Source organism: Lycium ferocissimum, chromosome 1, assembly GCF_029784015.1.
Source record: "Lycium ferocissimum isolate CSIRO_LF1 chromosome 1, AGI_CSIRO_Lferr_CH_V1, whole genome shotgun sequence".
Taxonomy (NCBI): domain Eukaryota; kingdom Viridiplantae; phylum Streptophyta; class Magnoliopsida; order Solanales; family Solanaceae; genus Lycium; species Lycium ferocissimum.
Window position 1 is genome coordinate 4,803,365 of NC_081342.1, and position 18,310 is coordinate 4,821,674.

General features: G+C 33.9%; 1 protein-coding gene across 3 annotated transcripts; it reads left to right on the top strand.

Annotated features, from left to right (window-relative positions):
- LOC132068264 (proteinase inhibitor I-B-like) lies at positions 1 to 16,597 on the top strand. Of its 3 annotated transcripts, none has more exons than XM_059461973.1 (3): positions 1 to 131; positions 779 to 895; positions 2,540 to 2,935. In XM_059461973.1, exons 1-3 carry the CDS (start codon positions 71 to 73, stop codon positions 2,770 to 2,772), a joined length of 411 nt encoding a protein of 136 aa, XP_059317956.1. In that variant the 5' UTR covers positions 1 to 70; the 3' UTR covers positions 2,773 to 2,935. The 3 variants fall into 3 exon arrangements, with proteins under 3 accessions (XP_059317956.1, XP_059317891.1, XP_059317819.1); XM_059461908.1 differs by lacking the exons at positions 779 to 895; positions 2,540 to 2,935 and adding exons at positions 14,683 to 14,809; positions 16,216 to 16,597 and having other exon boundaries at positions 11 to 128; XM_059461836.1 differs by lacking the exons at positions 1 to 131; positions 779 to 895; positions 2,540 to 2,935 and adding exons at positions 13,935 to 14,013; positions 14,683 to 14,809; positions 16,216 to 16,597.
- The last annotated feature ends 1,713 nt before the right edge of the window (positions 16,598 to 18,310 follow it).

Consider the following 18,310-nt stretch of genomic DNA (forward strand, 5'->3'; position numbering starts at 1 on the left):
GGGTCTTAACACATCACAATTTGGATTTCTTTCCGATTTATAATATATTTATATTCTTGAAAGCAAGGCAATGGAGGGAAAGAGTATAGTCAAGTTATCTCACGTGGTTGCTTTCTTGCTTCTTGCATCACGTACGTTTAATTAGCCCCTTAATCCCCCATCTCATGCATATTTTTAAACAATTATGACCACTATTATCACTAAATGACATGGATGGCATCAGAATATAATTTGGGCCATTGATTCTAACTACACTTTTTGTTTATGCTTATTGGCTTTCAATTGATTTTTTTTTTTTAACACAAATAATACCTATTTTTGAGCTAGGAGCTACCAGTTATGTCTAATCAGAACTAGACTCCGCTCCACCACTAACAGAATGAATTTGCATTCCTTCATCCATAGCCAAAAATCATAAGTTCGAGCCTTGAAAATGAAGAAATCCCTAATATTATTTTCCCATTAATAAGCCCTATTTTGTTCCAATGACATATATTGGTTAGTTAAACACCCTTCGAAGGAAGATTGTTTTGAGTATATGAAAAATTATAATATGTATATAGGTTCAAAATAACTTTTTATACATATGTATTAAATCATGAATAATTTCAGCAAAATATCTTATTTTGACTATCGTACAACCGAATTAATGGATCACCAATAAATTTCGGATATTATATAAATAACAAAACATACAACTATTCCAAAAACTTGTTAGCTGTGATATATCTCAAAATAAGTTATTAATTAATTTGTGATTTATTTATTTTAATTACAGTGTTTAAACCTCTGACGGCACGAGACCTGGTACTCAAAGGGAATGATGAGGAGATAGAAGTCCTGCGACTTCCAGAAAATGAAAACGCACTTGATGACTCTCAACCATCTTGCAAAGGTTTTTTTTTTTTTTTAATTAATTATTTATTTATTATTATTATTAATATTAATATTATTATATTTTCTTTCAGTTTCAAAGTTATTGCATTTTTCAAAGTTCTTAGTAACATTTTAAAATCTAACAAAGGGTTAGGAAAGGGTTTATGCTTTTTGTTAGGTCGGAAATGAAAGAACGTCCTTTTTCTAATTCCAAATATTAATAATTTTGGCAAACAGATGGATTAAGTTTAAAATATTTGACAATGGGGAGAGGGGGGAGAAAGTACTCTCTCAATTTTCTACTATATAATAATGTTTTGTAAAACTAAATTTATTCCAAAATATTTGACAATTGGATGGTTGGATGAAAGAATGTACTACTCTCCCTGCTACCAATTAATAATCGGGGCAAATTGGACTTGTTCAAAAAATATTTGACATTTTTTAAATAAAGAAGAATTTATTACTTTTTCAAGCTGACACTTACTGCTTCAATTACTTGGCACTTAAGAAAGAGAAAAAGAAAGTTTAGACAACTATTACTATGGTCGGAAAAGGATTAAAAATACCCTGAACTTTCAAATATTATTTACTCATACCCTCCATTATACTTTTCGCCTAATTTGTTTCTAAGTATACTTTAATATTAATTTGCCCTGATTTAAACGGTCATCCACGTGGTAGCCTCACAACGAAATAACCCATCCCTCATTTTAGTATTCAATTCTAATTAAGACCCACCCTCCTTTTGACCCACTACCCGACCCAATTGCCCTCAAAACTCATTGAATTGATAAACAACCAATCAAACACATGGCAAATCTGGATGTTTCTGAAATTCAACAATCTTCTTCTTCCTCAAGAGATTTGCAGCTGAAATTCATCAATTAGCCAATATAATCCTTCACCAAATTGTCCCAAATTTCATATTGAACCCCTCAAGATGTTTCCTATCTTTAAAGTAACACCCACTTGAACTAAAGCTCATTTGCGGAGACCCGATTTTCAAACTTGAAGTTTCAAGCTTCGTTAATGGCTTCCAACCCAGTTTTCAGTTTTCCTCTTCAACTTTCTAAGCTCTTATTCAATGGAAAATAACGTTTTCAGCTTCTAACAATTCACAAGAACTGACTTTGATGTTTGATATTCAAATCCAAAGCTCCGGACAGATTTTTTTTTTTTTTTTTTTTTAAAAAAAACATCAAATCAAAGCTTCGATGGGCTTCAATGGCTGCCCAGTTCTTCTTCCTTCATGTGAATCAACAGCGAACCAGGCGTTTGGCATAAACTCATCACCTGACTTGTGCAACTTGGTTTATGATGGTCGGGATGAGTTATTTCATTGTGAGGCTGTCACGTGGATTGCCGTTTAAACTAGGGGTAAATCAACACCAAAAGTATAACAATAGGGGCTCAATTAGCCTACCTCAACTTATTTTTTTTTTCGCTATACTATAAGCTGCCGCTTATGTTCTTTTATTTTAGTTTCATCCAAACAGGCTCTTACTCTTCTTTCTTGTGAGATAAAATTATTTAATTGGATGAAATGTAATTATCCTAGAAATTAACTCTATTATTCTGTGAATAATATTCTCTATAATCGTAATATAGCGTGCATATGTTTTAAATTATCTTTTCTCTCATTATATTTCTGTAATTATAGGAAAGCATTCATGGCCTGAACTTGTTGGGAAACCAGCCTTCACTGCCCAAAAAAAAATTGAGAAGCAAAATTCTGCTGCCCTAGTTGTGGTTTTACTTCCTGATATGCCTGTGACACAAGATTTTGTATGTGGTCGAGTTAGACTTGTTGTTAATTGGAACCTCACTGTTCAAAGGACTCCCACCATGGAAGTTTGTTGTTTTGTCCAAATTACTGACCCCAGCATGATTTAAATTATTACTATTAGTTAGTAGTTCTAAGGGAGTATTATGGAAGATTAAGATAAGCAGCACCTAGAAATATGAAATAGTGTGGAGTCCTATAGTGATTTCATGTACTCTACTATTTCTAAAAAAAATAAAGTGTGGCTTATGTGTTATCTAGCCTCATTCTCTCTATGTTGCCCAAACATCTACGTTCTTTTCCAATTTTGCTTTTCTATTTCTTTTGCTATGGATTGACGCGACCAAATCAAAGGAGTCTGAGGTAGTGGTAGATCTAGGATTTTCACTCAGGGAATTCGAAAAAAAACAAACAAAAGCTAAGTATAAAAAATAATGTTATTGTTAGGAATCAAACCCAAGATATTAGAGATAATTTTGAACACCTTGAACCACTTGATCTAACCTTTTGCATTTATTTAGGGTATTTAAAAGTTAATATATATACATAAATACAAAAAATCTCCCATATATACATATATTGTAATTTTTGCCAAGGCTATTCCAATGAACAGAACCCTCCCCACTCTCTAAATCCGCCGGCCTTCGAGATATAGCTCCACTTGGTAAAATGTTATAGATACTTATTAGATAAATGAAAAGCTTAACCACTAAAGTTATTAAATGAGATGATCCGATAACCCAACACGGTATAACATGACAAGTAGATGTCTTGAGTTTGAATCTCTCTCCACTACCAGCCCACATCTAAATATCATCCTTGACTCAAGAAGTAAAAGAGTCAGGGCGCATGTGATGAGAAATAATTAGCTAAATAAACATGTCTGTCTTTGATACAAATTAAATTTTGGCCAAACCAACGATAACCCCTGTGATCGTTAAGATTTTTCACTTGAACACTTCAATTAAACCTTGATTCATTTCGACATCTGCAATGGGGTCTGACTGCACCATTCAGACACTTTTCGCCGACTTAGTCAAATATGTAAAGAGTGTGTAAAACACTCGCCAATGACATGACAAAGCAGCCAATTAACTGATTACATGTGCCATTAGTCCGAAAATATTTTCTAATCAAACTCCACATACTTTTCGCCGGAAAATGAATAGCTTTTGACGGAAAAAATTTCGATGAACTTTTTTTTAAAATTTTCAGATTTGTTTTCTTTTTTAGTTTGAAATTTTTAGATTTGTTTTTTTTTTTAGGTTGAAATTTTCAAAAAGGGGGAGGGGTCGGTGGGGTGATGAGGTGGGGGATGGCCAGAGAAAAAGAAGAATAAGGGGTGGGTGATTTTATTTTTTTCTTTTTTGACTGATTTGTTTTTAAACCTAAAACTCATTTTTATTTTTCTTTAATACAACGTTCTCACAGAATGATGGCGGTCTTCATTTTTTCTGGTGGTGCAATATAGCAATGGTGGAAGGAATGGTAGAATATTAAGTGGAGAAGAAATAGAGAAAGAATAAAGATGAAAAAGAAGGAGGAGGAGTAAATAAAAAGAATTAAAAAATTGAAAAATATGTCTTTTAACTTTTCCCACGTGCCTGTCATGTGTGAAAAATATGTTTTTAACCTTCAATTAATTGAAATATGCACTTTTATATCTTGTGCTTCTAAATATTTACAAATCACCATGAATACCAGTTGTTCTACCACTTAATTACTCATGTGTTATTTTAAACTCATACTATTACTCCACATTTGATGGTGATATAGTTTTAAAATTATTTCAAATAAAACATATAATAAAGGGACCAAACACATCAATTTATTGAAGGCTACATACATTTGTCGAATATTACAAGGACTAAAATCAAAATTTACTAATAATTAAATGACCAAAAGTATTATTATCCCTATAGTGAATTATTCTTCTTTTATGTTTTTCTATTTCGGAGGATTTAGCGTGAACAAATCAAAGCAAGCTTTTTATTTTTTCAAAGTGTGCCACCAAGAGTGGCACATGTTTTATAATGAAAAGCATAAAATAGAAGAACAAAAGCAGAGGAGGACTAGAACCCATATTTTTGGAAAGGATACAAATAGATAGGAAGAGTAAACAAATGTCCTAAATGCATTGTTATAATTCAAAAGAATCCAAATTAGCCCACGGTATATACTTACATGCATCAGACAATGAATGTAACATTACACTAAAAATTGAGGTTTTCCCCACTGACATTCAATTTTATAATTTTCTCACCTCATTCCTACCGAATCAGCTCACTGAGAAAACACATGGTGGGAAACAGGTTCCTATTGAAACGCTGTAAAACTTCTTATTTTTTTCATGTGAAAACACTACTATTTAGATTTTCCCACCGACATTCAATGAGAAACAACCACTGAATATTATTAATGGGAAATCAATGGGAAAATAGAGAATTTTTTAAGTAGTGTTAGTAGCTAAAAACTAGAGTGAAAATACATATCAATAAATTATGATTAAGTGATATGTGGTCGTGAAGTAGATAGTTGGATAAAAGAAAGGGAAAATAACGATGTTGGTCCCTGAGTTATTGATTTATCACGATTTTGATCCTTGAATTATTGGACAAAGCGGATTAAACCTTCAATTAAGTGATGGGTGCGAGTTTGATCCAATTATTAACTGAAGCTAAAGGAAGTTAAGTTCCATTAAGACAATTATGGGCTTTACGATAATAACCACTATCTTTCGGCTGCCAAAGAAAAACTAGTTTCTTAAATTTAAAATAGAGCAGAAGTATGGACATACACTGTTATCAAGTGGTACATAATTTAATCTTCTATACATATGAACAGTGACGGAGCCATGATTCATATTAAGGAGGTCAAAAATTATAAATATGCCACAACCCACGATAGAACACGCGACCTGAGAAATTTTCCGATCCCTTAACCGCTATGCTAAACTTTTAGCTTGCTTCAAGAGGTATCGACACTGGTATATATACCTATAAAATTAAAATTTCATCTATCTATACAATGTAATTTTTCCGACTGGGATGTCGCTCGACACTCCTCAAGCAAGGATAGCTCCCGCTCCTCACCTTAATGAAAATCCAACCATCTCGAGTTTGAATGATGCATCCATGGTTACAGATTGCAATAATCAAACAAAGAAAAAGAAGAATGGAAAAGAAAAAGAAAAGGAAAGAGAAAGAATGGAAGACAAAAGTTCATGTCTGAATGGAAAAGAAAAAGAAAAGGAAAGAGAAAGAATGGAAGACAAAAAGTTTCAGACCCACTTGAAAAAGGGAAAGAGAAAAGTTTCAGACAAAACGTGTCTGTCTTCCACTTCAATGTGTTCTACCGTTTCAGACAAAAAATAACATGCTCCCACTTCAATGTGTTCTATATTGACCAAAGCATTGGATGCCAAACGCATGGAGCAATCACAACAACAGATCTCCTTTTCACAAATTAAATTTCCTTCACGTGCTAGTCACGTGCTAGAATATTTTTACGTTATACAACTGTGCAAATCATAAGTAGACAAGTGTATAGGATTTTAATTTTTAGTATTTTTTCTGAGCTTATTTACAATAACGTGTATATATAGGGATGAACAAATTAATGAATAGACAGGGGGAAAATTATCAATATCAGTGTCTTCTTTTATGGTATCAGAGCAGACTTAAGCTCGATCCGAATCCTTCATCAAAATCACCTTCAATCTCCCATCCCAATAAACCAAAATGGCTGATGCAACACTAAATGTACAGTCAAGAAATGTAGACAAAACCATCACCTACGATAACAGTCATCCTTATCATCTGAATAATTCTGATTCACCTGGAATGGCTTTAATCAACAATGTGTTTGATGGCAAAGGATATCCAGGTTGGAGGAGATCTATTCTCCTAGCCTTATCAGCCAAGAGAAAACTTGGATTCATCAATGGAGCTTGTAAGGCTCCAGATCTGAAATCTGAAGAATATGAACAATGGAGTTGTGTTAATGATATGATTATTTGTTGGATCTCAAATGCACTAACAAAGGAAATTGCAGATAGTGTAATGAGTTCTAAAACAGCAAAGGAACTTTGGGACAGCCTAGAGCAAAGGTTTGGCAAGTCAAACGGAGCCAAACTCTATCATTTACAAAAGGAATTATCGGGACTTGTTCAAGGAAATAATGACATTCTTTGGGTATTTTACCAAACTGAAAAGAATATGGGATGAACTAGATGCACTCGATGTTGTCATATGTTGTTCATGTGTGTGTGTGTGTCAAGGAAAAGCCAAACTAATGAAGTCTTTAGAGGACCAAAGATTGATACAATTTTTGATGGGGTTAAACGATGTATACACACAGGCAAGAGGAAACATTCTCATGATGAACCCATTACCCACTATGGATCTGGCATACTCTTTGCTTTTACAAGATGAAAATCAAAGAGAAGCATATGTCAATGCTAGCCACACTACTGAATCTGCCTCATTCATGGTGACTTCACAAGGCAGAAATTATCAGAGAAATGGGAATCAAAACTTTAAAGCATCAAATCAACCACAGCAAAGGTTTGGCAACTACACACCAAGGAACAACAAAATTTTTTCAAAGTATAAACCTAGGAAAAACAAATACAACCCAAATGTGAGCTGCACATACTGTGGGAGGACAGGTCATACAGAGGATGATTGTCACAGGCTTCATGGTTTTCCTGAGGATTTTGAATTCACAAAGGCTAAACCCTATCAAGCAAAGGCCAATGGAATAGTTACTGAGGAGGACACGGCATTTGCTAAAGGGGAGGCATCCAACAACCATCACAATAATCTTATTCCACACATGAGCAAGGATCAATATGCAGATCTGGTTCAGCAAGTGATTAAAGAAGTAAAGATGGGACAAACACGAAGTTCAAACAGTTCAAATGGTGGGTTCAATGCAGAAGCAATTCTTTGGTACAATTCTAAAGCATTCAGGCACTTGCTTATCTGTTTTTAACACTTCCACATGGATTATTGATTCGGGAGCATCAGAACACATGTGTTTTGATTCTAAATCCTTTATTTCTTTGTCTATCCTTCCTGTTCCTATTAGTATCACATTACCTAATTCTTTTAGGATCACTGTTACTCATGCAGGAAGTGTCTCTATTCTTCCTAAAATTACCTTAAAAAATGTCCTCCATGTCCCAGACTTCAAATATAACTTAATATCAGTTCATAAGTTATGCAATCAGTTTAGATGTGATGTGTTGTTTACTCTTAGTGGCTGCATATTACAGGACCCTTTAATGAGGAACACTCAAGCTTTTGGTGAGGCAAAAGAAGGACTCTACTTGTTGCAGCCTAGTCCTAAGTCTAAGTCTATTTCATATGACAGTGTAGTTTCATATCAAGAAGTAAGCAATTTCATTCCTCAGTCTAAGTCATTTTCCCTTCCAGTTTCAGCAAATATAGTTCCTAGTATAAATCTATGGCATGTAAGATTGGGACATGTCCCTTATTCAGTAATGAGAAAGTTTCCTTTTATCAATTTTTCTTCCAATTTCCAACATGTTTGTGATGTGTGTCCTAAAGCCAGGCAGACTAGGCTACCCTTTCCCCTAAGTCAAATCCAGTCTAAAAGACACTTTGATCTGATTCATATTGACACATGGGGACCATATAAGACATGTACTCACAATGGATACAAATACTTTCTCACTATAGTAGATGATTTCAGTAGGGGAACTTGGACCTTCTTATTGAGTTCTAAGTGTAATGCTTTTCCTATTTTAAAGGATTTTCTGATCATGGTTGAAAGGCAATTCAATGCTAAGGTAAAAGTTATAAGATCTGATAATGCCCTAGAATTGGGTAAAGGAACACAGGAAGCCCTTTTTCTCAAATCTCAAGGGATAATACACCAAACATCATGTGTAGGGACTCCACAGCAGAATGGAGTAGTTGAAAGAAAACATAGACACCTCCTGGAAATTTCCAGGGGTCTGATGTTTCAGTCTCACTTACCTAGTCCTTTTTGGGGAGAATGTATATTGACTGCAACACATCTTATCAATAGGTTTCCTTCCAGGGTGTTGAGAGGAAGGACGCCATATGAAGTTTTGTTTGGAATTAGACCACAGTATGATAACTTGAGGTGTTTTGGTTGTTTGTGCTATGCCTCAACCTTAGCACAACACAGAACAAAGTTTGATCCTAGGGCAGTAGCTTGTGTTTTCTTGGGGTATCCACAAGGACAAAAGGGGTACAAAGTAATGGATTTATCCACCAAAAAGTTTTTTGTCTCCAGAGATGTTAAATTTTTTGAGCAACAATTCCCTTTTGCATCTAATTTGAATTCTCCATCTACCATTTTTTCTATGCCACAACCTACTCCATCAAATTCAGACTCACCTCAACCTAGTTTATTCTCTTCTCCTACTTTACCTACTAGTCATCATTCCACTACTCTACAACTGACCCCACCATCATGTTCTATTGATCAGCCCTCCAATTCCACTGATGACACAGCTACCAATTCCACTCCAATTTCCAACACTCCAACTTCTATTCCTACTCCCACTATGTCTAACAACCCACAAAATGAAGTCATCACTAGAACATCAGGGAGAGTTAGTCAAAGGCCAGCATATCTAGATGACTATGTTTGCAATCATGTCATTTTGACTGATCTAACTACTGCCTGTTTCATTCACCCCAATCCTCCTCTTTGCTTTTTCTTTTGGATCTCTATCACTACATAACCAACAAGTTTTCCTCTCTCTATCCACTATTACTGAACCAAACTCTTTTGCACAAGCTTCTCAACATCCAGGATGGAGCAAAGCTATGCAAGAAGAGCTAGATGCGCTCAAGGTCAATCATACCTGGGATATTGTTGAATTGCCCCCAGGCAAGAAACCACTACCTTGTAAATGGGTTTACAAGGTTAAACATAGATCAGATGGAACAATAGAAAGGTTAAAGGCAAGGTTAGTAGTGAGGGGGGATATCCAACAGGAAGGTGTGGATTATACTGAGACATTTTCCCCAGTGGTCAAAATGACCACAATCAGATGTCTCTTAACTGTTGCTGTGAAAAAAGGATGGCAAGTACACCAACTTGATGTAAGCAATGCATTTCTACATGGCGACCTGCAGGAAGAGGTTTACATGAAGTTTCCTGCAGGTATGGACTGTCCTAATCCTAAATTGGTTTGTTTATTGAAGAAGTCATTGTATGGTTTAAAACAAGCATCCAGACAATGGTATGCTAAGTTGGCTGGTGCTTTAGCTTTTAAAGGGTATTCTAGTTCTCTTAATGATTACTCACTATTTTTCAAGAAAAATGCCAATCTTATCTCCATCATAGCAGTCTATGTGGATGACATCTTGATTACAGGTAATGATCTTGTTGAAATACAACACATCACTGATTTTTTACACACAACTTTCAAGGTCAAACATTTGGGTGATATTCATTATTTCCTGGGTATGGAAATTTTAAGAGAAAAACAGGGGTTCATCATAAATCAGAGAAAGTTCACTCTGGACCTTTTACAAGAATTTGATTGTTCAGGCGCTATAGTTTCCTCTCCTCTTGACCCCTATTCCAAACTAAATGCACATGATGGTCCTTTGATATCCAATCCCACTTTATACAGGCACCTAGTGGGAAAACTCAACTATTTGACCCATACTAGACCTGACCTAAGTTTTGCAGTTCTGAGTCTTAGTCAATATATGCAACAACCACGAGAATCACATTTATTAGCTGCTACTAGAGTTTTGAAGTACTTGAAAAATGATCCAGGTCAAGGGATCCTCCTATCCTCTGATTCATCTTTCGAATTACTTGCTTTTACGCGATGCCGACTGGGCATCTTGTACTGACTCTCGACGGTCAGTCAGTGGCTTTTTCATCACCCTTGGTGGAGCACCCATTTCCTGGAAATCAAAGAAACAAATTTCAGTATCATTATCGTCTGCGGAGGCTGAATACCGTTCAATGCGTAAGGTGACAGCAGAAATTACCTGGTTAGTGAGGCTTCTATCAGATCTTGCCGCTCCTCCTAGCTTGCCGGTGACTGTTCACTCCGATAGCCAAGCGGCTATCCATATTGCGAAAAACCCGGTCTTTCACGAAAGGACGAAACATGTTGAACTGGATTGTCATTTTGTAAGACAACAGTTCGTCTCCGGTCTCATTACTTTGTCCTTCGTCCCTTCAAAGCAGCAAATTGCGGATCTATTCACAAAACCCCTATCTGGGGCATCTCACCGATTCTTGCTAGACAAATTGGGGGTTGTTTCACTACCCTCCAATTTGAGGGGGGATAATGAAAATCCAACCATCTCGAGTTTGAATGATGCATCCATGGTTACAGATTGAAATAATCAAACAAAGAAAAAGAAGAATGGAAAAGAAAAAGAAAAGGAAAGAGAAAGAATGGAAGACAAAAGTTCATGTCGAATGGAAAAGAAAAAGAAAAGGAAAGAGAAAGAATGGAAGACAAAAAGTTTCGGACCAAGCTTGAAAAGGGAAAGAGAAAAGTTTCGGACAAAACGTGTCTGTCTTCCACTTCAATGTGTTCTCGTTTCGGACAAAAAATAACATGCTCCCACTCAATGTGTTCTATATTGACCAAAGCATTGGATGCCAAACGCATGGAGCAATCACAACAACGTATCCTTTTCACAAATTTTTCACTTCACGTCTAAATTAAATTTCAAATCATAAGTAGACAAGTGTATAGGATTTTAATTTTTAGTCTTATTTACAATGCATATATATAGGGATGAACAAATTAATGAATAGACAGGGGGAAAATTATCAATACAATATGAAGGTTTTGGAAAAGTCGAGAGATGATAATAATCATAGGAGATTATAGACAAGTGTATGACAAGAAGACAAAGAAAAAAAAAAGATTAATTTTAATTTTTAGTACTTGTTTTTCCATGTTTTCTATTTATTTACAATAACTAACTGTATATATAGGGATGAACAAATTATCCTCAACTATAGTACACATACCTTTTTTATAAACAAGTTTCATTGCACATGTTAGTCTCCAATTGTTTCATAAGCTTCACCTCATTTCATAAGAAACATACTCTGAAAGATCGTCTTGTTCTTTCCCTATTTTGTGTAGTATCAGTACTAAAAAATCACTATTTTTTCACTGAATTTTCCACTACAAAATGTTCAGTGGCTATTTCCCACTGAATGTTGGTGGGAAAATAACTTAAATAATAGTGTTTTCACACGGAAAAATTAAGAAGTATCCCAGCATTTTAATGGAAACTTATTTCCACCATGCGTTTTCCCGGTGAGATTGGTAGGTGGAAATGAGGTAGAAAATTATGTTTTATACCACAAATTTTCCACTAGATGTTAATGGGAAAAACCTCTGTTTCTAGTAGAGTATCATTTTTCAAAAGAAATAAGTATATCATTTTTCAAAAGAAATAAGTATCATTGTGGTTTGTGCCGTTTATTGAGGTCGCTGAAATTCTGTAATTATCGATTATCTGTAATTGAATAATTTACTCTCATAAAATCCATATAACCCACCTCATGTCTTATACGATTTAGATCCAGTTAATAAATATCCATTCTTAAACTTTATGCTAAAAAAAGGATGATAATATTGATACATCCATTCTTTAATATTTCAATTCTATTTCTTCCAAATTCTTAGTATTTGAATTAATTGACTATCTGAATTTTGACCTTGTTAGTGAAAGTTCAATGCCCACCTTATAATCCTCTTTCCTATATAATTAGAAAAAATATTACAGAAAAAATTATGATCCTGAGCGCACCGACGTGAAAGTCTCGAAGTGACAAATACACAATTAAATTCTTTTATCCCAAATATATTAGGATCGACTATTTATTATATTATATTCTTAATATTCTTGTGGAATGGAATATATAAATTTCATTTTCCTTTATTATACTTTTATTTAATGCATATAGTTTTTAACTTGAATGTTCCTTAAGTTTGTATGTCTATTTTCAATCTTATTATTTAACACAGTGCAGATATAGGCCTTCAAGGTTTCCCAAAATACTACTCGCATATATACTTTGTAAAGAAATGAGCTTGTCCGCTTCTCATTAAGATAGATCACAAACCTCTTTTGTCTCAATTCTTGTGATATTTTTCATTTTTCAAGATTTAAATAGTGCGGATTTTGACTAACATTTTAATTTTAGAATATTAAGTTAATCTAATTTTGTACCGAGCTGCTATTTTTAAATTAATCTAATTTAATTTAATTTTGAATATCAATAAAACTGACTCTTAATAAGTGGAGTAGAAAAATATAATATGAATTGGGACAGAAAAAGCGCACAATTTTATTAGAACGGAAAGGTCTTTTGGCCATGGCCCAAATGAGGGTAGCTTATTAAATTTACATGGGTATCTAAGACAAATTTAATAATTTATATTTAGTCAATGTCATTTTTATCTTTCCCTCTTAAAATTCATCTTAATTCAAAATTATACATGTAAAGATTATGAAGATCTTTTCATAAGTGTGATCAAATTTGGATCAAATTGGTACGGTAGTTTAGCACCTCTCTTTATAGAATTAATGCAACATGCCAACATGCATGGTTAGTAGAAAAATGTTGAATTCAAAAGCAACTCAGTAAATTGGAGGCCATAATAATTAGGAGCTATCAATATCAAGTACGTACCTATAAAACACATATTTTATGTGTTCTACATACTAACAAAATGACTCATGAATAAGAACATTTCATAGCGGACCATAGCATTTTACTTTTGGTCTTATCTCTTTTTATTCTTTTAAAATTATTTCCTTCCGTTCTTTGCATTATTTTCTACCTACTCCGTTCACTTTAATCATTCGTTCTCCGAATTATTTCTCAATTTCTTTGGAAATGCAGAGTATTATAATAAAATATGCATTTAATTTATTATTTTTTAATTAAAATATTACAAAATTCATTATAAACAAGTAAAAAGGGAATAAAGGGAGTAATACAGTGTATCATTTCAAGAATTTAATGATATATGACACAATAATGTTCGGTAGCCAAACCTAGCTCGTAAATGTGAATGGATAATGTTTATATGTATTTTTTATTAAATCAACTTAAAAGAGTAAAATGCGACACTTGTGGTGGTTTTTCAAAGAAGATCAAATATCGCACCACATAATTGAGGTGGTGACTCTATATAAGTACCCATTTATTTGAACCAATGGGTCTTAACACATCATAATTTGGATTTCTTTCTAATTTATAGTAAATTTATATTCTTGAAAGCATGGCAACGGTGGGAAAGAGTATAGTCAAGTTATCTCACGTGGTTGCCTTCTTGCTTCTTGCATCATGTACGTTTAATTAGCCCCTTAATTCCCCTATCTCATGCATATTTTTACTATTTTTAAACAATAATTAACACTATTATAGCTAAATGATGTGATGGAATGCGGAGTCGTAGTCATAATTTTTAGTTTATGGGTTCTGAACGACACCTTTTGTTTATGCTTATCGGGTTTCGAATAGTTTTTTTATTTTTTTATTTTTTAAACACAAATACCTATTTTGAGCTAGAGTCACTAGGTTATGCCGAACCCGTAAGCAACACTGCGGCTCCACCGTCATTAATGAATTTATTCCTCCATCCGTAAACGTAAAATCATGTGTTCGAGTCTTAAAAATGAAGATATCCCTTTTATTATTTTCCCATTAATAAGCCCTATTTTGTTCCAATGACATATATTGGTTAGTTAAACACCCTTCGTAGGAAGATTGTTTTGAGTATATGAAATTTATATGTATATATATAGGTCCAAGATAACTTTTTATACATATGTATTAAACCTTGAATACCCCCAGCATAATATCTTATTTGCCCACTATACGTCTGAATTAGTCGGACCAATAAATTTCGGATATTATATAATTAACAAAACATGCCACTATGCAAAAACTTGTTACCTGTGATATATCTCAAATAAGTAATTAATTAATTTGTTAATTAGTTATTTTAATTGCACTGTTTAAACCTCTGACGGCACGAGATCTGGTACTCAAAGGAAGTGATGAGGAGATAGAAGTCCTTCGACTTCCACCGGAAAATGAAAACCCATCACTTGATGACTCTCAACCATCTTGCAAAGGTTTTTATTAATTATTATTATTATTATTATTATTATTATTATTATTATTATTATTATTTTCTATTAGTTTCAAAGTTATTGCATTTTTCTAAGTTCTTAGTAATATTTTAAAATCAAACAATGGGTTAGGACAAGGGTTTATACTTTTTGTTAGGGTAATGAAAATAAGTGTTTTTTCTATTTCCAAATATTAATGATTTTGGAAAACATATGGATTTTAAAAAAAATATTTGATAATATGGGGAGAAGGCGAAGAAAGTACTCTCTCTATTTTCGACTACAATATATTAATTTTTTGTCAAACTAATTTTATTCCAAAAATATTTGACAATTGGACGGTTGGATGAAAAAATGTACGCACTCTCTCTGCTTCCAAATAATAATCGTGGCAAATTGGAATTGTTCAGAAAATATTTTGACATTTTTTTTTTTTAAAAAAAGGAGAAGTATTTATTACTTTTTTTCTAGTTCACACTTACTGCTTCAATTAATGGATGCCGAGTGTGAACTAATTGAGACATTTAAGAGAAAAAAAAAAAAAAAGTTTAGACAACTATTGTTATGATTAACGGTATTTAACATACTTTTCAAGGTTTGCAAAAGGGAAAATTTCGGAAATATACAAGTTGGCCACTTACATTGCAAAAAAAATAGCCCAAAACTTACATTACGAAAAATAACCCAAAATATACAAACATATACAGACATATACAAACATATACAGACACTTATACCAACATATACCAACATATACAAACATATATACAAAGGCGCCAGAGAGAGTGAGAGAGAGAAAAGTTTGGGTCATTTTTTGTAAGAATTAAAAAAATGGGTCAATTTTGGAAGCATTGTTGTCCCAATGAACATACAATGTAATTTTCTCTTTGGAAAATCCTTAAAAGACAGATAAATTCTATTTAATAATTTTTTTCTCACTCGGTGTGCTGTAGCAACATTGGAGCCCGACTATATCCGAATTCACACCGCTGGGCAATCTATTTAATAATTTCTTCCTATGTGAGGTTCATATATTTATCCTTGTTTTAGGGAATTTGCAAACCTCTTGAAAACAATATAGTTGAGTAAATTTTTTGTTAAAAAAAATTAAATAGAGTGACCATCTTTCTTCTGATATAAAAGCTGAGTGACTTTTCTGTACAAAACAAAGTTTAGCAACTTTATGAGATGAAAGTTGTTAGTTGAGTTTTCTGAATATAGTAACATAGTAGTAAAAAATTATTAAATAGAGTTACTCTTTCTTGTGAGATAAAAGTTCTTGGTTGAGTGACCGTCTGAAAAATTAACTCTATTTTTTGTGCATAATAATAATTCCTTTCTATTATCGTAATAGAGTGTATATATGTTTTAGATTCTCTTTCTTCTAATTATATTTTTGTAATTATAGGAAAAACATTCATGGCCTGAACTTGTTGGGAAACCAGCATTCACTGCAAAAAAAATAATTGAGAAGGAAAATTCTGCAGCCTTAGTTGTGGTTTTACTCCCTGGTATGCCTGCTACAGGTGACTTTGTATGTGGTCGAGTTAGACTTCTTGTTAGTTGGAACCTCATTGTTCAAAGGACTCCCACCATGGAAGTTTGTTGTTTTGTTCAAATTACTGATCCCAGCATGGTTTAAATTATTATTAATTAGTAGTTCTGTGGGAGTATTATGGAAGATTAAGATAAGCAGCACCAAGAAATATGAAATAGTGTGGAGTCCTATAGTGATTTCATGTACTCTACTATTTCTAGATAAATAAATAATGTGTGGCTTATTTGTTATCTAGCCTCATTCTCTCGTATGTTGTCCAAACATCTACGTTCTTTTCCAATTTTGCTTTTCTATTTCTTTTGCTATTGATTGACGCGATCAAATCAAAGGAGTCTGACGCAGTGACAGATTCAGTATTTTCATTCAGGAGGTTCGTAAAAAATAACAATAGCTAAATATAAAAAATAATATTGTTGTTGGGAATCAAACCCGGGAAACTAGAGACAATTTTGAACACTCGACCACTTGAGCAAATCTTTTGCACTTATTTAGGGTATTCAAAAGTTAATATCTGTACATAAACACAAAAAATCTACCCTATATATCTTTGTAATTTTTTGCCAAGAGTATTCGGGTGAACAAGATCCTCCTTACTCTCTAAATCCGCCCGTGTTCTGATGTTATATCCTGTATTTTGTACGTTGGGATAATCCGAGCTAACCATGATAAGTTAAGGACAAGACTAGTTCGGGACACGAGGTTGAGACTTTTGATCTCCGATTTTATTTTAATGCACAAGTTCCTTATGAATTTTATGGTATGGAATATTAAGAGAAATTAGGGTCTAGAAGTTGAAATAAAAATTTCATGAAAAGGCCAAAGTGGTCGTGTGTTAAGGTGGGACCCACATGTCGGGATTTTATAAAATACATATGAAGAGATATATGGGTAGTACATGTGAAGTTGGGCAAGTGCTAAGAAGGACCCATAAGCTAAAAATGAGTGTAAGCCCTCCAAAAGGGCGATTTAAGAAAACGTCTTCGGGTATCCGACTTCGACGGGCCAAAACGGTATTATGAGTTTGGAATTTGGGAAAACTCCTAGAATGAAAGTTGTAGATAATTGAAATAGCTTTCCAACCATAGGTCGTGGGTTCACAGGCGACATCAGGATAAGGAGATATGGACGTTTTAAGGCAGATTGGGACCGGGCCAGGCCCAACCCGAGCCCAACCGGGTCAAGCCCATTACCCACACCTTTTTAAATGAAATATCAGCCTTTTCTCCTCATTTTTCATACCAAAACACCCAGAAAATTCTGGAGAAAAAGAGAGAGGAGAGCCTAGAGAGAAAAACTAATTTTGACCAAAATCCGCGCCCCGAATTCCGAAGCCCATGAAGAAAAAAAGTGTCGTACGTCGCGTTGTCTTCAATTTGAGCTAAAAATCAACCAAGAAGAAGAGGGTGGACGTGGTGGCTGCACACTTGAGGTAAGATTAAGGTCCCTTTTCATTGTTAACAAGTTTATTCGGTAGTTTTAACGGATTAGAACGGAGGGAATGGTGTGTAGAAATGGATGAAATTCATGAAACTTTGTGTGTTGAAGTTGGGCCGTGTAGTAGGTTGTTTTTGGTAAAAATATGATGAACAAATTTTACTTAGTATTCTTGGTTGTTGTTGTTGTGGATTCTATGATGAAAATGAAGGTTTGATGGTTCAAATTGAAGTTGCAATCGTTGTGGGCTGTTTTGGAAGCTAACGTGGTTTTGATATAATTTCTTGTTTTTATGAGAATGATGTTGTTAACGTGTGGATTATTGATATAGTTCATGAATTTGGAAGAAAAGAATGTGTTGTATTGCTTTTGTCGAGTTTGGGAGGTTTCGGGTAGCATTGTGTGTTGGTTGGGTTGTTTTGAATATTGTGCAGATTGTTCAAGTATTCTTGAATCTCGTTTGAATGATCTCGGATTAGTACTTGAATTTGTGAGCGTTGATGTTAGTTTGAA

Coding starts and splice junctions, on each gene's coding strand:
- LOC132068264 (XM_059461836.1), top strand. CDS start 13,950: ATGGCAACGGTGGGAAAGAGTATAGTCAAGTTATCTCACGTGGTTGCC. Junction 14,014..14,682: donor TGCCTTCTTGCTTCTTGCAT/CATGTACGTTTA, acceptor TTATTTTAATTG/CACTGTTTAAACCTCTGACG. Junction 14,810..16,215: donor TCTCAACCATCTTGCAAAGG/TTTTTATTAATT, acceptor GTAATTATAGGA/AAAACATTCATGGCCTGAAC.